The 17,374-nt window shown below is 63.4% G+C and overlaps 4 protein-coding genes across 4 annotated transcripts; all 4 read left to right on the top strand.

Annotated features, from left to right (window-relative positions):
- Positions 1-1,118: 1,118 nt before the first annotated feature.
- Positions 1,119-5,702, top strand: LMJF_04_0550 (conserved hypothetical protein; the record flags this gene model as incomplete). Its single annotated transcript, XM_883501.1, has 1 exon — positions 1,119-5,702. The coding sequence occupies one exon, from the start codon at positions 1,119-1,121 to the stop codon at positions 5,700-5,702; it is 4,584 nt and encodes a 1,527-aa protein (XP_888594.1).
- A 1,671-nt stretch (positions 5,703-7,373) lies between these two features.
- LMJF_04_0540 (conserved hypothetical protein) lies at positions 7,374-9,140 on the top strand (the record flags this gene model as incomplete). The annotated part of the gene is made up of 1 exon (XM_883499.1): positions 7,374-9,140. One exon carries the CDS (start codon positions 7,374-7,376, stop codon positions 9,138-9,140), a length of 1,767 nt encoding a protein of 588 aa, XP_888592.1.
- A 2,006-nt stretch (positions 9,141-11,146) lies between these two features.
- Positions 11,147-12,493, top strand: LMJF_04_0530 (conserved hypothetical protein; the record flags this gene model as incomplete). Its single annotated transcript, XM_883497.1, has 1 exon — positions 11,147-12,493. One exon carries the CDS (start codon positions 11,147-11,149, stop codon positions 12,491-12,493), a length of 1,347 nt encoding a protein of 448 aa, XP_888590.1.
- A 705-nt stretch (positions 12,494-13,198) lies between these two features.
- Positions 13,199-16,411, top strand: LMJF_04_0520 (putative huntingtin interacting protein (HIP); the record flags this gene model as incomplete). The annotated part of the gene is made up of 1 exon (XM_883495.1): positions 13,199-16,411. One exon carries the CDS (start codon positions 13,199-13,201, stop codon positions 16,409-16,411), a length of 3,213 nt encoding a protein of 1,070 aa, XP_888588.1.
- Positions 16,412-17,374: the final 963 nt, after the last annotated feature.

The following is a 17,374-nucleotide window of genomic DNA, read 5'->3' as shown; positions in this document are numbered from 1 at the left end:
TGCAGCGTGCGTATGTGCGCGTGCGGGTGCGAGCGCGGGGAGGACGAGGAGGGTGTGCGGGCGCACGGTGGCCACGCGCATGATGCGACACATCCCTTAGCACTCGAGTGAAGTTAGCCCTTCAATCGGACCCATTCACATGAGCGACTGCTTTCAGTTCCGTTTCAAGTTCAAGCCTTGGCTGACGCGGCACTCTCTCGGCCCGTCGCCCCCCCCCCGCCTGCCGCTGCTGTGTGTGCGAGTGTGTGTGTGTGTGTGGGTGTGTGCACGACTGCCGCGCACCCCGCGCGTGTCCGCACCGAATGATGGCCTTTCCTCGACCGCTGTCTCCGCTGTTGCTTGCGCCACATAGACGACCACCGCGCGTGTGCGCACGCGTGTGTGTGCGTTGGTCGAACAAAACCCATCAGAGAGTGTGCGATCGAGGAGGAGCGACCCCGTGCAAGCGGGGCGTGTGTCTGTGTGTGTGTGTGTGTGTGTGTGTGTGTGTGTTTATAGGGCTGGTGCGCTCCCACTGAGCTGCGCACGAGCGATTTTCAAGTATGCATATCTGTAGAAGCACTGATCTTGGAGGACGTGCGCAGCAATCACGGCAGCGGCGTGGCGGATGTGTGGGGATGAGATTCTCTGGGAGTGTGGCGTTGTCGTGCTGGAGAGGCACGCACAGCGTGTTGGCGAATCGCGTCGGGCTCGTCTTACGTGCAAGCGCGGGCGCCCGCACCTACGGATCGGCGGCTGGCGCCGGAGGGATGCCATGGAGTGGACGGTGCGATGCTCTCTTCTCTAGTTGTTTTTCACGTCTTCTCCTTGCTCCATGCACCCCCCCCCCCTCCTTCCCCATCTCTTCCCAGCGGCTGACGCGCCGTCGCACTGGAGCTGCATACCCTGGAACACTTACACATACACCCACAACGACCCTCGCAGCAGCCACTATCACGTGCAGCAGACGAAGAAATTAGGAAGGAGACGGCAGCTGTAAGGACGCACTACTCCTCGCACGCACGCACAGAGAGCGTAGAGGCAGTCAGCGACCCTAAGAAACCGTCCCAAGTCACTCCCGCTGGTCGGGCTCGACTTCTGCGAAAAACCTACGGCACATCGTTACCGACGCCGCAGCCATGACCGCCACGATCCTTCGCACAAACTACGCCCTCCTTCTCTTCTATGTGCGAGAGAAGTACTGGCACCATGCGGAGGAGGTGTGCCTGTCCGTCATCCAGTCCACGGATGATCACATGTTCCGTGTGTGGCGGGCGCTGACGCTGGATCGGCAAGGCATGGCGAACGATGCCATTCGCGAGTACAAGACTGTGGAGTCGCGCCGCGCCACCGCCGTGCCGGCGCTCATGGGCATGCAACTCATTTACAAGCATAACCGCGACCAGGAGGGCGTCGCGCAGACGGAGGCGAAGCTCGACGGCTTCGAAGTGGCTGACAACATGGGTGGCTGGGTTCAAGCGGCGGCGTTGTGCTGGGCCGCTGGGAACATCAACGCAGCCAGAGACATCCTGCTCAAGTTCACGGACAACGAGGCGGCGATGGCATACCGGGACGAGTACACGAACTACGGCACCATCCGCGGCTGGGTAGATCTGCTGTCGGGCCGTGGTGCGCTGCTGGAGAAGGCCGGCACGCTGTTCTCCAGCATGCTGGAGATGGAGGAGGCGCAGTACTCGTTTTTTCAGGCTGGCAATGAGGCCGGCGGCGGTGGGAGCGGCACCACCAAGTGGACCGACATGAACGCCGCGCTTGGCTACGTGGCCTTCCTCGAGCGCAAGACGCAGTTGACGAAGGCGCGGAGCCTGCTGGACCGCCTTGTCGTCCTTTATCCGAGCTGCAGCATCCCGCCACTGGTGGGCAAGGCGCGTCTGCTCATGCAGGCCGATGACTGGGAGCAGGCGATAGAGGTGACCCACCGCATCCTCGCCCACGACAGGGGCAATGTCGAGGCCCTCGCACTCGAGGCGCTCTACGCGATAGGGAAGGACACCCGTCAAGACGCCGCACCGGTGCGGTTACGCCGCCTGCTCGACGCCGTGCGGGCCAAGGAGCCGCGCAACGTGGCACTGCTGCACCAATTCGCGCTTGTCTTCTCTCGCCTGGCGGGTGATCGGCTGGATCTGTTAAACATCACCACGCAGTTTTCGGAAATGGCGTGTGCGCTGGATAGCCGCAGCGGGGATGTGCTCTGCGGGTTGGGGTACCAGCAGCTGTACCGACATGACTACAAGACTGCCGTGGCGACTTTCCGCAAGGCCGCAACGCTGACGGACAGCCTGGACCCGCTCCTGGGGACCGTGACGTGCCTCTTGCACCAGGGCGACTTGGAGGAGGCAGCGACGCAGCTACAATTTTGTAATCAGCTACAGCCGGCTGCACAGCGCAACGCGGAGCTTAGCATGCTGAACGCGCAGCTGCGGTGGCGCCGGCGCGGCATGGAAGAGGAGACAGCGGTGTTACGGTATCTGGATCAGGCAGCCGAGGCGATCAAGCAAGACGTCAAGGAGCGCGCGGGATCTGGAATGGAGGTGTATGTGCACCTCAACGCCCCCGTTGCGCTCGCCATCGCCCATGCCTACCTCATGCACTGCCGCAACGAACCACCGGACCCGATGTTCAAGCACACGGACGTGGTCGGCGAGAAGTGCGGGCGCCATCTCGAGTTCGTCGTGCAGCACCTGCCGGCCTGCATGGAGGCGCAGCTGATGCTGGCCAAGGTGTGGTTCGTCACAGGTGACGTGCGCAGGGCGCAGAATCTGCTCAAGAACACGCTTCTCATGCAGGAGCAGCCGCTGCCGGACGCCTTCCTGCTGTCGAGCCATATATGCCAGTACATGGGGGATGTCAAGCTCGCCACCCAGGCCCTGGAGCGGGCGCTGACCCTCGACTTCTCCCTACAGGAGCAACCCCTCTATAACCTGCTACTCGGCACAGTGCAAGGCACCACGGGCAAGTACGCGGAGGCTCTCGCGTCGTTGAAGCGCGCCCACGGCACGGTGAAGAGCGCGGCCACCGCGTCCTCCGCGGGAAAGCCAGCGAACCCGCTCAGCGTGCCGGAGACAGCGACTCTGTACATACAGCTGGCGCAGGCGCAGCTGCGCGTGCGCGACGTGGACGCGGCGCGCGCGACACTGGCGGAGGCAGCTCTCCAGTTCCGAGACTCGGCGCAGATAGGGCGCGTCGTCATTGCGCAGGCGATGCTGGCCGCGCGCACAGATGTCGACAGAGGCATTGAGCTGCTGCGGCAGGTGCCGAGCAAGAGCGAGTTCTACACGGCTGCCCGCTCGCAGCTTGGCAAGCTCTTCCTCACGCAGAAGCACAACTTGGGCATGTACATACAGTGCTTCCAGGAGATGGCCGAGGCGGCACCGTCCGCACAGAGCTACGTGGCGCTTGGCGAAGCCTACTCAGCAATTCAGGAGCCGGAGCAGGCGATCGCGGCATACGAGAAGGCCAGAGCGCTCTCGCCATCCAGCAGCGAGCTGTCTGTGCGCGTCGGCCGCGCTCTCGTCGCGGCGCACGACTACGCCAAGGCAATCCGGTACCACCACGACGCGCTCATGTCCGACCCGCACCTCTCCATCGTGCGGGCCGACCTCGCCACGCTGCAGTGGCGGCTGGGCCGCATAGACGCTGCGCGCGAGACCATTGTGATGTCCCCCGTGTACGAGCTTCCCTCCACAAACGACGCCGGTGCAGGGGTGGCGTCCGCAGCAGCGGCGGGGTCTGCGGAAACGGTAGGGACGGCGATTGAGCGGATCAACCTGTATCTCCTCCTGTACAAGGTGCTGCGCGACCAGCCGTGGACGGTTCCGTTGAGCGCGCAAGGCACCGCTGACACTGGCAGTGAGGGCGATCACGGCGATGCGGCCCTCACGGCTCTTCTCACAGCCCGCTCGCTGCAGCGGCGCCTCATCGAGCAGCAGCTGCGCGCCGAAACAGCCGAAGTGAACGCCGAGCAGCGCGTCGTCATGTCGGGGATTTGCACCGAGCTAGGCACGCGGTGCATCTACAGCACCCCTGCGCCACCACCCTCCTCGGTCATCATGACGGACAAGAAGGTAGAGGCTGCCGCGGCGCTGGCGCTCCAGTCCGCTGTTGCGGCCCGGCTGACGAACGCGCGGGAGTACCTGCGCGAGGCCATCACGTACGATGAGTCGAACGAGTGCGCGCAGCTCGAGTCGGCGCAGCTCTGCTACCGCACCGGTGACATGGACGGGTGCGAGCGGCACTGCACGACAGTGCTGCGCATGGCAGACGGCGGTTCGAGGAATGCGGATGCCGTGATACTGCTGGCAAACCTGTACACGCAGCAGGGTCGCACCGAGGACGCTCGAGACATGTTCGATGACCTTCTAAGGAAGACCCCCCAGCATTACGAGGCTCTGGTCTACTACCTCATCCTGCTCTACCACGCCGGACAGCTGACGGAGGCCAAGGACGCGTTGGGCAGGGCGGCGGCAGCCGTACCGGCGGGCCAGCGCGCCGACCCGGGCCTGAGCTACGCACGAGGCCTCTACGAGCACCTCTGCAACAACAACGCCGAGGCGCTGCGACACTTCAACTTGGCGCGTCTGCCAACCGACAACGCGTGGTGCACGCGGGCGTTGGTGTGTATGATCCGAATTTACCTCGTACCGACCACGCAGGATCTCTGGGTGCGAGGCACGAACCCGGCGGCCGCCGCGACCGGTGGGGCGGAGCTGCACGACAACATACGCTACGCGGAGCAGCTGCTGTTGCTGCTGCCGGTGCACAGCGAGGAAAGACGCATCCTTCAGGCGTACTGTGCGATGGCGACGCGACGCCCGGAGGAGCTCGAGACAGCGCTGCATCTATTCCTGGAGTGCATCGTGGCTGCTGAAACCGGCGGCGTGTCCGGCGCCAGAGCGGCGTGCGGCGCGACGACCGCCGAGAAGAAAGGCAGAAGTGGCAGCGGCCAAGACACCGCCAAAGCAGGGAAGAAGCCGCGGTGTGTCGGTGACAGCGACTCGGACGACGACGACGACCTCCAGCTGCTGGCCAGCATGCACGAGATCGCCGCGGAGCTGGCGCAGCGCAGCAGCGGCAGCAGCACGGCCACACTCGCCTTCGCGCTGCAGTGCAAGGTGGTGCACCCGGAGGCGTTTCTCGGGCTGGCCATCAGCCTCTACGTTTCTGGGCAGGAGACGGCCGCGCGGAACGTGCTGGCTAGGTTGCTGGAGAACAAGAAGGTCATGACGAAGATGCCGGTGACGAAGCAGGCGGACAAAAGCAAGGGCGACGCCGCGGAGCCGCCAGCCCCGATCATTATCTCGCCTCCGATCGCAATCCTCACGTGCTCCGAGGAAGACACAATCGAGCGTGCGATGCTCTTGCAGGCGTACATGGACACGCAGGAGGGCCAGCTCGACAATGCTCGGTTCGTGCTGCAGCAGGTGCTGGCGGCCAATCAGGGCTGCGGTTCCGCCTGGAACGCGCTCGGCATGATCTACGAGCGGAACCAGAAGCACAAGGACGCCTCGCGCTGCTATCAGAAAGCCTGGGAGCTGGTGCAGGAGTCCGACCCGGCTGTCGGATACAAGCTGGGGTTCAACTACCTACGCGGCGGCGAGCCGGTGAAGGCGATCGACGTGTGCAAGCGCGTGCTCGCCCACCACGCCACGTACCCGCGCATCGAGGCAGATGTGATGGACGTCGCCTACTCAATGCTGCGACCGTAACTCGGCGCGTAGGAGCGTGTGTGTGTGTGTGTGTCTGTTTCTGTCTTATGTATATGTGTGTCTGACGACGCACCAATCCAGCCGCACGCATGCGTGCGTGCACCCTGGTGGGGGAATGAGCTGTGCCGTTGTAAATGTGCCTGTGTCTGTGTCTGTGTGTGTGTGTGTGTGTGTGTGTGTCACCCCCCCCCCTGCCCAGTAGAAACAGATGGCCGTGCCTCAGCGTATGTGCGCATACGTGATGTAAGTAGCCGCCACCCTTCGCTGATGTTTTGGTCTGCCTCTCCCCCCCCCCTCCCACTCCCCATTCGATGTGACCTCAAAGACAGCAGCGACGCCTGAAGTTCCTGCGTGGGGGACGAGGGAGAGGGGAGGGCAAGCACGCGCACACCTCTCTTGCGCGGGCGACGAAGATGGGAAGAGAGGACACGCTCGTGCGAACGACGCGCACCCATGCGAGGGCGAGGAGGCGACACATCTCGTGAGACCGGGCGAGTCCATCTATCCCGCCTTCTCTCGTGGCGCAGCTGCGGCACTCATTGCTTTCGCTCTGTGGCAGTGGAATCGCCACAACTGGCCAGACAGTGACGAAGACCGCCACCACCGCCAGCCGAGTCAGGTGTTTCGCAGTCATCACCCATTTGCAAGCCTTCTCTCATGTGCCAGACACGCACACGTTGACAACTGCACTCTCTCTCTCTCCTCTGACACCCCTCTTCCTCTCTCTCTCTCGTTGCTGCTCTTGCTTGGTGGTGGTGGTGGGGCCGCATCTGTCGATGTGTCCTGTGTGTCTGTGGCTGCACGTGCAGGTGTTTCTCCGCGGTTGCACGTCCGTGTGCACCCCCTCCCCTCAAACGGGAGCGCGCTACACACACACACACACACACATGCGTGCACACGCTATCTGCACGTCAGCAAAGCTTTCCTTCGGTTGTCTTCTGTTGTTGCGTGTGTGCGTATCATCCCTGCTTTCCCCTTCGCGTGTCTCACTCTTCCTGTGCGCGCTGCCACTGTCGTCCCTCGCCACGTCACCACGTCAAGCGCCACCGCCGCTGCCGCTAGCCGTACGCGCGCGTGCACAGCGCTGACTGCGAGAGCCGCGCGCGCCTCTCTGTACATCCGACAGTGCTCGTGAATTTGTTTCTGTGACCATTCATAGCAGTCGCCGGTACGGCCGCCCTTCGTTTTCGGTTTGAGGAGGCTGTCTGGCTGCCGTGCTCAGCGCCACATCACACAGCCCTCCCCCTCCACGCCCCCATCATACCGCCCACCTCCGAGGCTGCACGTCGCCAGAGCGAACAAGCGCATCGGTTCTCGCTGTCTTCTCTTTTCCGTTTGGTGGTGGCTCGTGGTGGTGGTGGCTCGTTAGTCTTCTGCTGCAGTGCACCTCGGTATGTCTCTGTGTGCGCGTGTCCTGACCGTGCCCACACTTCCAAGGCCCGCCTGCCACCGGCACCCCACGCGCCTCTCCTGCGCGTCCTCACGGGCTCCGTATAGACATATACATCGCGCTTGCCGTGCTGCTCTGCAGATTCACTGGTAGCATCGCGTTTCTCTGTTGGCCATCCCCGGCAGCGGTGATCCGTGGACGGGCATCGATATTATACACGCAGACACCCGCACGCACGCGCACACGGACGTACGCGCCAACCCTCTCTCGCCGTCGTCATCATGGACGTCCCGCTGCCGTCGCGGCAGTTTACGATGGTGCCAGGGCAGAATATAGACCCTCTGTTTCTGTGCCCGCTCTGCCACGACTCCTGGGCGGATCCGGTGGAATTGGTGCCATGCGGCGACATCTTCTGCAAGCGGTGCATCGACGCCGCCCGCGCGCAGCACGCGGTGCAGCCGATGATCATGCAGAACTTTCAGTGCCCGCTGTGCCAAACTGTCTTACAGAGCGACAAGAAGCCCAACCGTATGCTGCTGAACTCAGTGCTGATGATCGAGGTGGAGTGTCGGTACTGCCACTGGCGAGGGACGCGAGAGTCTTCGGAGCAGCAGCACACCTGCACGGGGGTGGACGGCGCCGTGAAGTCGAATCACCACTCCACAGGGCTGTCAGACGTGGCCTTCTCGACAGCATCGCCGCCGGCTGAGGGAATGCCGACTCGAGAGGGCGGCGCACAGGCGTCCCCATCGCCGCCGGCCTCCCAGCCCGCCGTCTGCAATGGCCCGCGCCGGGCGCAGCGCGAGATCGAGGATGGCTACATCCCCATCGGCGACGACCCGTCGTCGGCGACGCTGCGAGCCAGCGACATGTCACCATTGAGAGACAGCGTCGATCCCTCGCAGAACTGTATTCCTGCTGAGGCGGTATCGGCGAACAGCTCGTGTATGGTCACATTTCCGCTGCAGACACCACATACGGGCCCCACAAATGACAGCGCGTCGCACACTTGCACGTCGACCAGCGCCTCGCCGTCCCACCCCCAAGAGCTCTGGCGGCGCTACGGGCTCTCGCAGATCGAGTACGACCAGCTCGTCGGAATCTTTATGATGTTCGATGGCGGCACCGGCCGTCTGAGCCGCGGGCGGCTGCGAGACTTGTGCTTCTGCATGAACTTTGTCCAGCGTGAGGACGACGTTGGCGTTATCTTCGCCAGCATGGATCACGCGTGCAAGGGGTACATCTCTCAGGATGACTTTCTGCGTTGGCTCAGCACGCATCAGCCAGACCCATCGGCGCTGTTCGGTCTTAGCCGGTACGAGTACACCGACGCCCTCTTGCAATTTCGGACCGCCGACCCCGAGTACAACGGCGTCATCGACGCAAGCAGCTTCCGCTACCTATGCTTGAGGCACGGGTACGCGCAGACGCCTGAGCAGGCGATGCGGCACTTCCAGCTGTGCGATGAGCGGCGTACCGGGTACGTTAGCCTTCGGCAGTTCTTGCAGACTCTGAAGTTCATAAAGACGGGTCATGACGGGGACCTCGCGGCGCCGCCGCCAGCGATCTCCATCGCGGTTTCCGGCAGCTCACACTCAGGATCCGGTCTACCACAACCCGCGGCTGCACCACGCTCCTCTTCCCCGGTGCACCTTTCTAGGAGGACTGGTGCAAGCATCGGGGGCGGCGGGGCGTCCAGCTTCTCGGGCACTAGCGAGTCCGCCTCGCTGCAGGTAAGTGAGTGCTTCTTAAGCGATACAGCGCAGGCATCGCCTCACCCGTCCAGGCAGCTGCACGCCCAGCATCATGGGGCCTCAAATTATGCCTCTCTGGTGCAGCCTCCCATGTCACCATTAAGAGCGCCCTCTCAACGGCAGCAACGGCAACAGCAGCGCTTCGTGAACGGCGGCGGCGGCGTCGCGACGTTGCCTGTTATTGGCCAGCAAAGGCCAGAAGCAAGCCCAACCGCGAAGGCTGTGCCGGCATCACGGCTGCACCGACAGAACGGGCGTGGCAGCCGCGGTAAGGAAGAATGCGTGGTGATGTAGCGGGACTTTGACGCCCATCCATCACAGAGTGAGCGAGGCTTCGCCCCCCCCCCTCCAACACCTCACACACACACACACACACACGTGTGCGCGTTGTGTGTGTGTGTGTGTGTGTTCGCGTGTGCGTGCGTCTGTGGATATGGATGGAGGAGAGGGATAAGGGGAGGGGCGAAGAAACACTTCACGGTGGTGGTGCGGCGGTGTGCAACGTCGTTGCCGGTGATGGGCGAGGCGGTTGGAGGGGAGGAGGTATGTATGACTCGATATGGGCTGCCCCGCCCTTATCCCTTACTCCTCCCCATCACCGCCTTTGGCCGTCCTCTCCCCGTCTTCTCGATTTCTCCGCCTGTGTGTGTGTGTGTGTGTGTGTGTGTGTGTGTGTGTGTGTGTGTGTGTGTGTGTGTCTACTCAAGTCTCTCTCCCTCTCTCTCTGGGTAATCTTCTGCAGCCGCATCGCGCGCCACTCTCCAGAAGCGATTCAAGCGCCGTCATTCGCCATCATCCTGCACAATGGAAAGCACTCGCGCGGCCGGCTGATGCGTGCCGGCTATCGGGACAGGAGCAGAAACGTTGCGCACGAGCCTGCTTGATGGATGTCACTCGGCGCATCTCTCCCATCTCCCACCCGCCCTCGCCTCACGTCTCTCTACCTCGCACCTTCACTTGTTTTGATATGTGGGACTCTCCTCGATCACGTCTCCGCAGACCCATGCACACTCGCGCACGTCCCGCACGGAAGACGCGGCCTGTCTCTCCCCCACCTCATCCACGCCCTGCCCTCCCCTCTGACGTGCGCTCCCCTGCGGCATCGCCTGCTCCCCGTCTCACCGAACGCTGAGACTAGGCGACAGGCAGTGGTGCTGTTATTGGTGCATCGCCGCCATCGTCGTCTCCGCCACCGCCAAGGGGCGGCCACAGCCGCAACGACACACGAAGCAGAGCGATGCGGGAGGGGGGGGGAGAGAGAGAGAGGGGGGGGGGGCGGAACCGGCGGCAGCAGCGGTGCTAGATAGTCCACCGGCCATCATCGCATGCACCGCTGCTGGAGGGGGGGAGCGACAACGAGGATAGTGCCTTCTCCGACGCTCTGTGGGACTATCGGCGGTGTCGGTGTTGATCGCGTTGATGCTGCACAAGCCGTGAGCCGGGGCGGGGGGGGGGGGGGGCTGGAAACGGCGGCGGCCGTGGCGACGGGAGCCCACGAAGGCGCCAGCAGTGGCGGTGTGGGGGTGGGGGAGGGGGAGGCATCAGGCGCCCCTGAGCACTGAACGTGTGTGGACGCGGCGGGCAGAGCAGGCGCGGCACATCTTCCCTTCGCAGCGGAGGGACGACAGGCAGATGCGAAGCGGGCCCAAACGCTGGACTCGTGGCAGGTGGTATCACCGCGACTAACAGCAAATCAGACCAGCGCCAACGCCGCGGCCCAACCTTCGCAGGCAACAAGGGCATCGAGGCAACCGGTAAGCCCTGTTGAGGAGTGTGCGTGGTGGAAGATCGCCCTTCGTAGCGTCACCTTCCTGTTGCGTTACGTCTTCCTCCTGCAAGGTGCTCTCTTCCAGCTTCAGCCCCTGCCCGCCAGCTCCGCCGCGGCTGTTCAGCGCATCAAGAGCCCTATGATGCTAGAGTAGAGCAAGGACAGGGGAGACGGCGAGCAGCATCCGCATATCGACATCAGCGTCACGCGGTGCGCGCACGATGATATCTTGTCGCTCGTGCTGTTGCTCCCTTCCTTCTCCTCACCTCTCGAGCGAGCTTCCATTCTCGTCTCGCTCGCAGGTCGCATCCGTCCTCTTTGCCCTCCGCCCCGCCACCGACGCCGAGGATACTGCCTTCTTTTCGCTGCCTCCCTCGCTGGTCTCCGCTGGCTGCACCGGCGCGGTTGCCGGCGCAGGCCTTCCTCTTCTGCTTCTTCAGGGGCGCTCTCTCCTTTCGCCACCCCCACAACCCCCTTCTCTCTCCGCGTGTGTGTCCGCACACTCCGACGCGCTTGTGTGCAGGAAGTGCGTATGTGCCGCCGCAGCAGCAGCCCCCCCCTCCGCACTTCTGTCACAGGGCCTTCCTCTCCGTCCCCCCCCCCTCCCATTCCCTCCCTGCCCTCATGTCGGGCGGCGATCACGGCAGTGCCGGCGTCTCGCCTCCTTGCGCGCATCCGCATGTCCTCTACAGCTTCCTCCGCCTCTCTTCTACCTTGTCCAGCATCCACGCCGTATCCCACGCGCACGCGCGCACCGCACGTACTCTCGTCCTCCTCCTCCACAGCCGCGCCGCCGAACGCCGCGAAGACGCTAAAGCAAGCTGATATGCCGTTGCCGCTCATGTCCTCGCTGTCATCCGCCGCGGGCGTCGTGAGCAGTACCGCACCACCGGCCAGCGCGCCAGAACCTTCCTTCGCGTCTTATGTGCTCGAGCGCGTCTCGCGCAACCCGTTCCTGATAGGTGAGACGCCCCGCTCTCTGCGCCCCCCACCATCGCAACCGGCTGCAACGGACGATGCACCGTCGATACCCAGCGCGCTGGATGCAGCACAGCGCGCGGTGATCGCGCAGGCAAGCACCTCTGGCGCAGCCGCGACGTCAAGCCCGGCGTCTGCGCTGGCGGTGACGGCGGTGCTGCAGCGGGCCCTTGTCGACGCGCCTCTGCTCCCAGTCGGCGGCTGTCACCTCCTGCACGAGCACGTCTGGACTCCCTTTCTCGCGAGCGCGGAGGCGGCGAAACAGGTGGGCTGCTACCGCAAGGCGCTGCAGCTGTACAAGGCGGGACAAGCAGAATCCGGTACGGGCGTGAACGCGCCACTGCAGCAGCAGCAGCAGCAGCAGCAGGCATCCCGCACGGAGGCGACGGCGTCCGCCCGTGATGGAGCGCTGAGCAGCACAGCACGGGGTGCTGCCGTTGACTTGTTTGCTGCCTCCCCGCTTGCAACTTCGCCGACTGATCACCAGCAGCGAAGTTATCAAGGCGGCGTGGGTGTGCTCCAGACACCAGAAGAGCTGAGCCTGGCCTTGACTGAAGATGCCCTGCAGGCAAACATGGACCAGGCGCTCGCGCGACTGGTGGGGTCTCGTGAAGAGCTGCAACGGGGCTTGGCGAAGCTGCGCCAGCTCTTGGATGGCCTGCGCGCGTACGACGCGGTGCCGTTCGAGGAGCTGGCACAACAGGAACAGGCGAAGGTACGTCGCCTCTTCGCACCTGTAGCAGCGGCGGCGGCGGATGGCAGTGCGCGTAGCAACACCAATACAAGTAGCAGCGGCGTCGTTCTCGCGACGGGCGCTGCTGCCGCCGTGGAACGGGGTGCGCCAGCAGTGCTCGGTGAAGCAAACACACTGGCGAATCGAAAGCGGTCACGTGAGGCGTAGTATGCCCTCTTCTTCTGGCCAGCACGTGTGCCGTGAGCGCTGGCAGGCCGAGGTGCCAGCCGAAGTGGCTCCATCTCATAGAAAGCACAGCAAGCCGAAGACGGGGGGAGGGGAGGAGAACGAGCGTGTCAGCACCTTCACCGCTCCTATCGTTTACCGGAGCAAGCATCCCGCCGCCCGGCGCGCCGTTCTCACCGACATTTTCTCTCTGTCCCATGTGTGTGTGTGTGGGGGGGGTGGGGGGCACCGCTTTACCCTAGCCCCCTCCTCCTCCTCCCCCCCCCCTTGCTGTGCCTCGGCGTCCATCACCTTCGTAAGGAACACTGCCTGCCCTCATCCATCAATGTCGAGACACTCAACCTCATTGTATATGCGGGTTGTTGTTGAGGTTCGTGCGTGTCTTAGGCCTGGAAGACGTCGAGACACACACACCTCTCAGTGAGTAGTATTCCAGGGTCCGGTGCACCCCCTCACCCACTCTTTGTGTGTGTGTGTGTGTGTGTGTGTGTGTGTGTGTGTGTGTGCGTTGCTTGCTTGGCTGCCATTTTGTGCCGGCACTTCTTCATTAGCGGTAAATCTCTCTCTCTCTCTGCCTCCTCCCTCACCTCCCCCCCCCGACACACGCACACGCACGCACGAGCTATCCATCACCCGCTACCACTTGCCCACCCGCTCTGTCCCCCGACTGCGTGCTCTCCTGCCACCATGCAGGTGTTCCGCGAGGCCATCGAGAAGAACGGTGGGCCGCTGCCGCTCTTGTATTACTTGCAGCCCGATGCTGGTAATACGCCGGACCCTGGCTCGGCGCCGTACCGCGACAAGTCGATTGACCTCCTCAACACACGCGTTGACCGGCGCACCTTCTTCGAGTGCGTCCTCAGTGATGCGGACTTCGCGATTCTGACAACGTTCCTGATGAGTGGCGTGTCGGTCAACGCAACCCGGGACGAGGATGGTGCGTCGGCGCTACACATTGCCGCGGCAGGTACGCTGGAGGTGCTGAACGATGACGACGCTCAGGGTGGCGGCAGCAGCGGCCAGATGGCCGGCGGTGACGGTGCCGGAGGTGACAACATGCGTGGATTTCACGCTGCGACTCGCGAGACGGATGAGCGTGCTGATGACGGTGACGCGAGCAGCGGTAGCACCAGTAGCATCTTGAACCCGCCGTGCAAGAACCAACTCATTATTTCGTTCCTCATCGACAACGGGGCCGATGTGAACGCGGCCATGCACGGTGGTCATGGGCAGACGCCGCTAATGATGGCAGCCTCGCGGCAGAACATGCGAGTGGTAAAGCTACTGCTGGCGAAGGGTGCCGACCTGAACGTGCAGGATGCGCAAGGGCGTACGGTGCTGAGCTACGCCGTCGCCTACCCTCACGTGATGGAGGCGCTGCGGCTGTGGATGGGCGAGGAGGCCTTCTACGCGGCGGCGGTGCGGGAGCGGCTTCTGCACACGGCGTGCCGCTCCCTCGGCAACGCCTACGCGGCGCTCTACCTCACTGAGCAAATTGGCCTGGACGTGAACATGAGCGATGACGTCGATGCTGCGGCAGCCGCCGCAACGCCAGCGCCGGTGCAGCCTGGTCAAGCGTTGCCTGTTGACCCGAAGAACCCTCGGCGGGACTGCATCCAAAACCGCCCCCGCACACCCGGGACTGCGGCGATGTTCTTCGCTGCTGATGCATCAGAGGGGCAGCACAGCGCATGGAGCATCGCGCGATCTTCTGCGAGCTCGGTGTCGCCCACCACGAACGCCACCACAACGGCGCCAGCTAGAAACTTTGCTCACTCCCCCTGTGTCGGCGTTGGCCGTTTAGGTGCTGCCGCGGTCGAAGCCGTCGACATGGGTGCTTTACACAGCGGTGACACGCCACTTCATTGTGCGGTGAGCACCGTCGACGTGGCCCTCGTGCGAGCGCTACTCAGCAAGGGTGCCGACGTGCACGCGGCCAACCACAGCGGTGTCACACCGCTGCAGCTCGCCCGGTCGCAGTCGTCGCTTGCCCAGTCGTGGAAGCAGTACTGGAAAGACGAGCTTATTGTGATGCTGTGGCCCACGTCCGCCAGCGCCGCCGCTGCCCTTCGCCGGCATCGCGAGCTGCAGCGCGACAAGAGCCCGCGCAAGGTGCGCGCGCTGCTGACGGCCTACAGCCACGCGAACACCACGCAATCACGTGAGAAAGTGGTGCGCGAGGAGCCAGCGCTGTACCTGTGGAAGCGCCACACTCCCATGGACGTGGTGCTGCTCGTCGCGACGGCAACGCTGCCGCACGTCTTCTTTTACATCTGCTGTTGCATCATCCGCAACTTTTTCGTGTTGTTGTGTCTGCTGCCGCTCATATACGGCGTCTACGTCGGGATGCAGCGCCTCGACAGACGCCGTGCTCAAAGCCGTTCCCTTACGGACTTGGGCTGGTGCGTTGGCTTCGTCCTCGCGCAAGGGCTGTGCCTGCTGCTCTGCACCACGTATTACTATCACCAGTACTACAGCTTTCACATGGAGGACCACACAGCGCTCAGCTGGCGGCTTGTCCCGGTCGTCACGGCGACTGGGGTGCTCGCGGCGTACGTGGTTCTCTCCTCTCCGGGACTCGTGACGAGCACCGAAGGGCAGCGCAAAGGCATCTACGCCAGTCTGCGAAACGCCCAGGGCGAGTACGAGAGAGAGCTGCTGTACAGCATTGATCTGCGCACCATGGTCAAGAAACCGCTGCGAGCGCAGTACTGTCCGCAGCTGCGGCGCGTCGTGCTCCGCTACGACCACTTTTGTGGCTACCTGAACACCGCCATCGGCGGCGGCAACCACCGTGCGTTCTTGTGGCTGCAGGTCGCGCTGCTATCCATGCTGGGCTGTTTCTACTACTACGCATGCGAGTACAGGCGTCTCATGAACAGTTTCGCGGGCTTGGCTCGCACATCGGCGGCGGCGGCGGGTCGCGCTCCGGGGCACAGCACGACCCGCGTGGCAGTCGCGATGGAAATGGATCGTGCTGTTATGGAGAAATTTGAAACAGCGCTGCTCGCGACGGCCTGGCGCCGCTTCGCCTACACGTACTCCCAGGTGATCCTGCCCTTGATGATCCTGATGGTCGTGTATGCCCTCTGCACCCAGCTACACGCTATAGCCCGTAACCTGACCTTCTACGACGTTGAGCACAGCGAGGACGAGAGCAGCCTGTACTGCTTCACGCTGGGCAGCAGGGTCTACAGCCTGTTCGACAACGGCATATGGGCGAACCTCCGCGAGTTCTTCGGCTGGTCCTCACTCACGCAGAAGGTGTACCGGGTTCCGCAGATCAACCCCTACCTGCAGCAAGTCGTCAAGGATCATCAACGGTGGCAGTTGACCGGCGGCGACGCCTGCTGCGATGACAACGATCGTCAGCATCAGTCCTGCACGCACGCAAGCGGCGCTGCCTGCAAATCTGGTGCAGCAGCAGCAGCAGGCACCACCACCACGGCGGGTGCAATGGCAGGGCCAGTCGAGTTAGAGGAGTGCGAGTCTACCCGAGCTCAGCCGATGCTGAGGGCGCCACAGCATAAAGCACTCGCCGCGGCGGCAGCATCCGCCAATGTCGGGGGGCCTCCCCAGGGACGTGAGGCAGCGCAGCAGGAGCGGCAGCCAGCGTCACAAGCCGAGGAAGGCGGAGAAGAGGTGCACGATGAGGCCGAAGACTACGCTGACAACGGCGGTGGTAATTACGGCTCAGCACTGGCAATGCACATCTTTCAAGAGATGATCCGCAGCGGCGGCACGGTTGTTGACCGTCGTGACGCCATAGACGTCACGGCGCACGGTGGCGGCGCGGGTGCGGAGACGCAGCAGGAGTGGGATGCAGCGGTGGAGAAGGCGAGGCAGATGTACCACTTCTACCGACAGTCGATCGGCGGCACCGGCGACGGTGGTTACTGAGAGTACCGAAAATGAGGCGACCGTGACACCGGCCGGAAGGGATGGGAGACAGATACAGGAAAACAGGGGATGGGGGAGGGGGGCGCGAGCCCCACACAGCGTCCGCAGACACACGGATGTATTCACTGTATGTCGAAGCGCAACTGTGGGCGTGTGCGCGAGAAGAGGGAGGGGGGAGGAACGGACGGACGAAACCCTCCAAAACGCAAACGACGCCGAGGAAAGTGGGAGGCATCGCAGAAGGTACGGCCAACATGAGAAAGTCGTTCTTTTTATTGTTGAAGGGAGGGAAGGGGCCTGGGTTGTGGTTGGCACGTGTACGTATCGTGTGTGTGTGTGGGGGGGGGGGGGGGCTGCTTCTTGTTTTCGGCCTGCCCGCGTCTGTCCCCTTCCCCCCCTCCCCTCCCCTCCCCTCGTTCCACCCACCCGCTCGCCATGCCTCCTTCTCCACCGGCAGTGCCACTTCGGTCCCGTGGTCGGTGGTGTTGGCATCTGTCGAACATACCGACAGGGGCCTGGTCTCTCGACAGGCTGGCCTCGCTTGTGAGCAGGGCTGTCTGCATGCCCATTTTACGCCTATCAGTGGGCCGTCCTCCCGCTTCTCCTCTGCATATTACTTGCACGCACGCACGCACTCAAGGAGGCGGAGAGGCGGCGCGGTCAACGCCGACCGGCAGCACCGACACCTACGGAAGAGAAACTGCACGTCGAGAACTTTAAAGAACTCTGTATGTGTATCGCATGAACTGCAGACGGTGGTCGGCGTCGAGAGAGAAGCCGAGGAAGAGCTGTGCGTGCGTGCATGTGTGTGTGTGTGTGTGCTCATTCCTTCGTGCCTCCACTCGAGTGCCTGCCTGAGGCCGCCCTCTATGCGTGCGTGCTGGTGTGTTGGAGCCAGTGCCACACCCATCCTATCCAGGTCGACATCACCACGTGTGACAGGATAGCCCGCAGGATGGGGAG

Source organism: Leishmania major, chromosome 4, assembly GCF_000002725.2.
Source record: "Leishmania major strain Friedlin complete genome, chromosome 4".
Lineage (NCBI taxonomy): Eukaryota > Euglenozoa > Kinetoplastea > Trypanosomatida > Trypanosomatidae > Leishmania > Leishmania major.
This window is presented reverse-complemented; position numbering and strand designations above follow the sequence as displayed.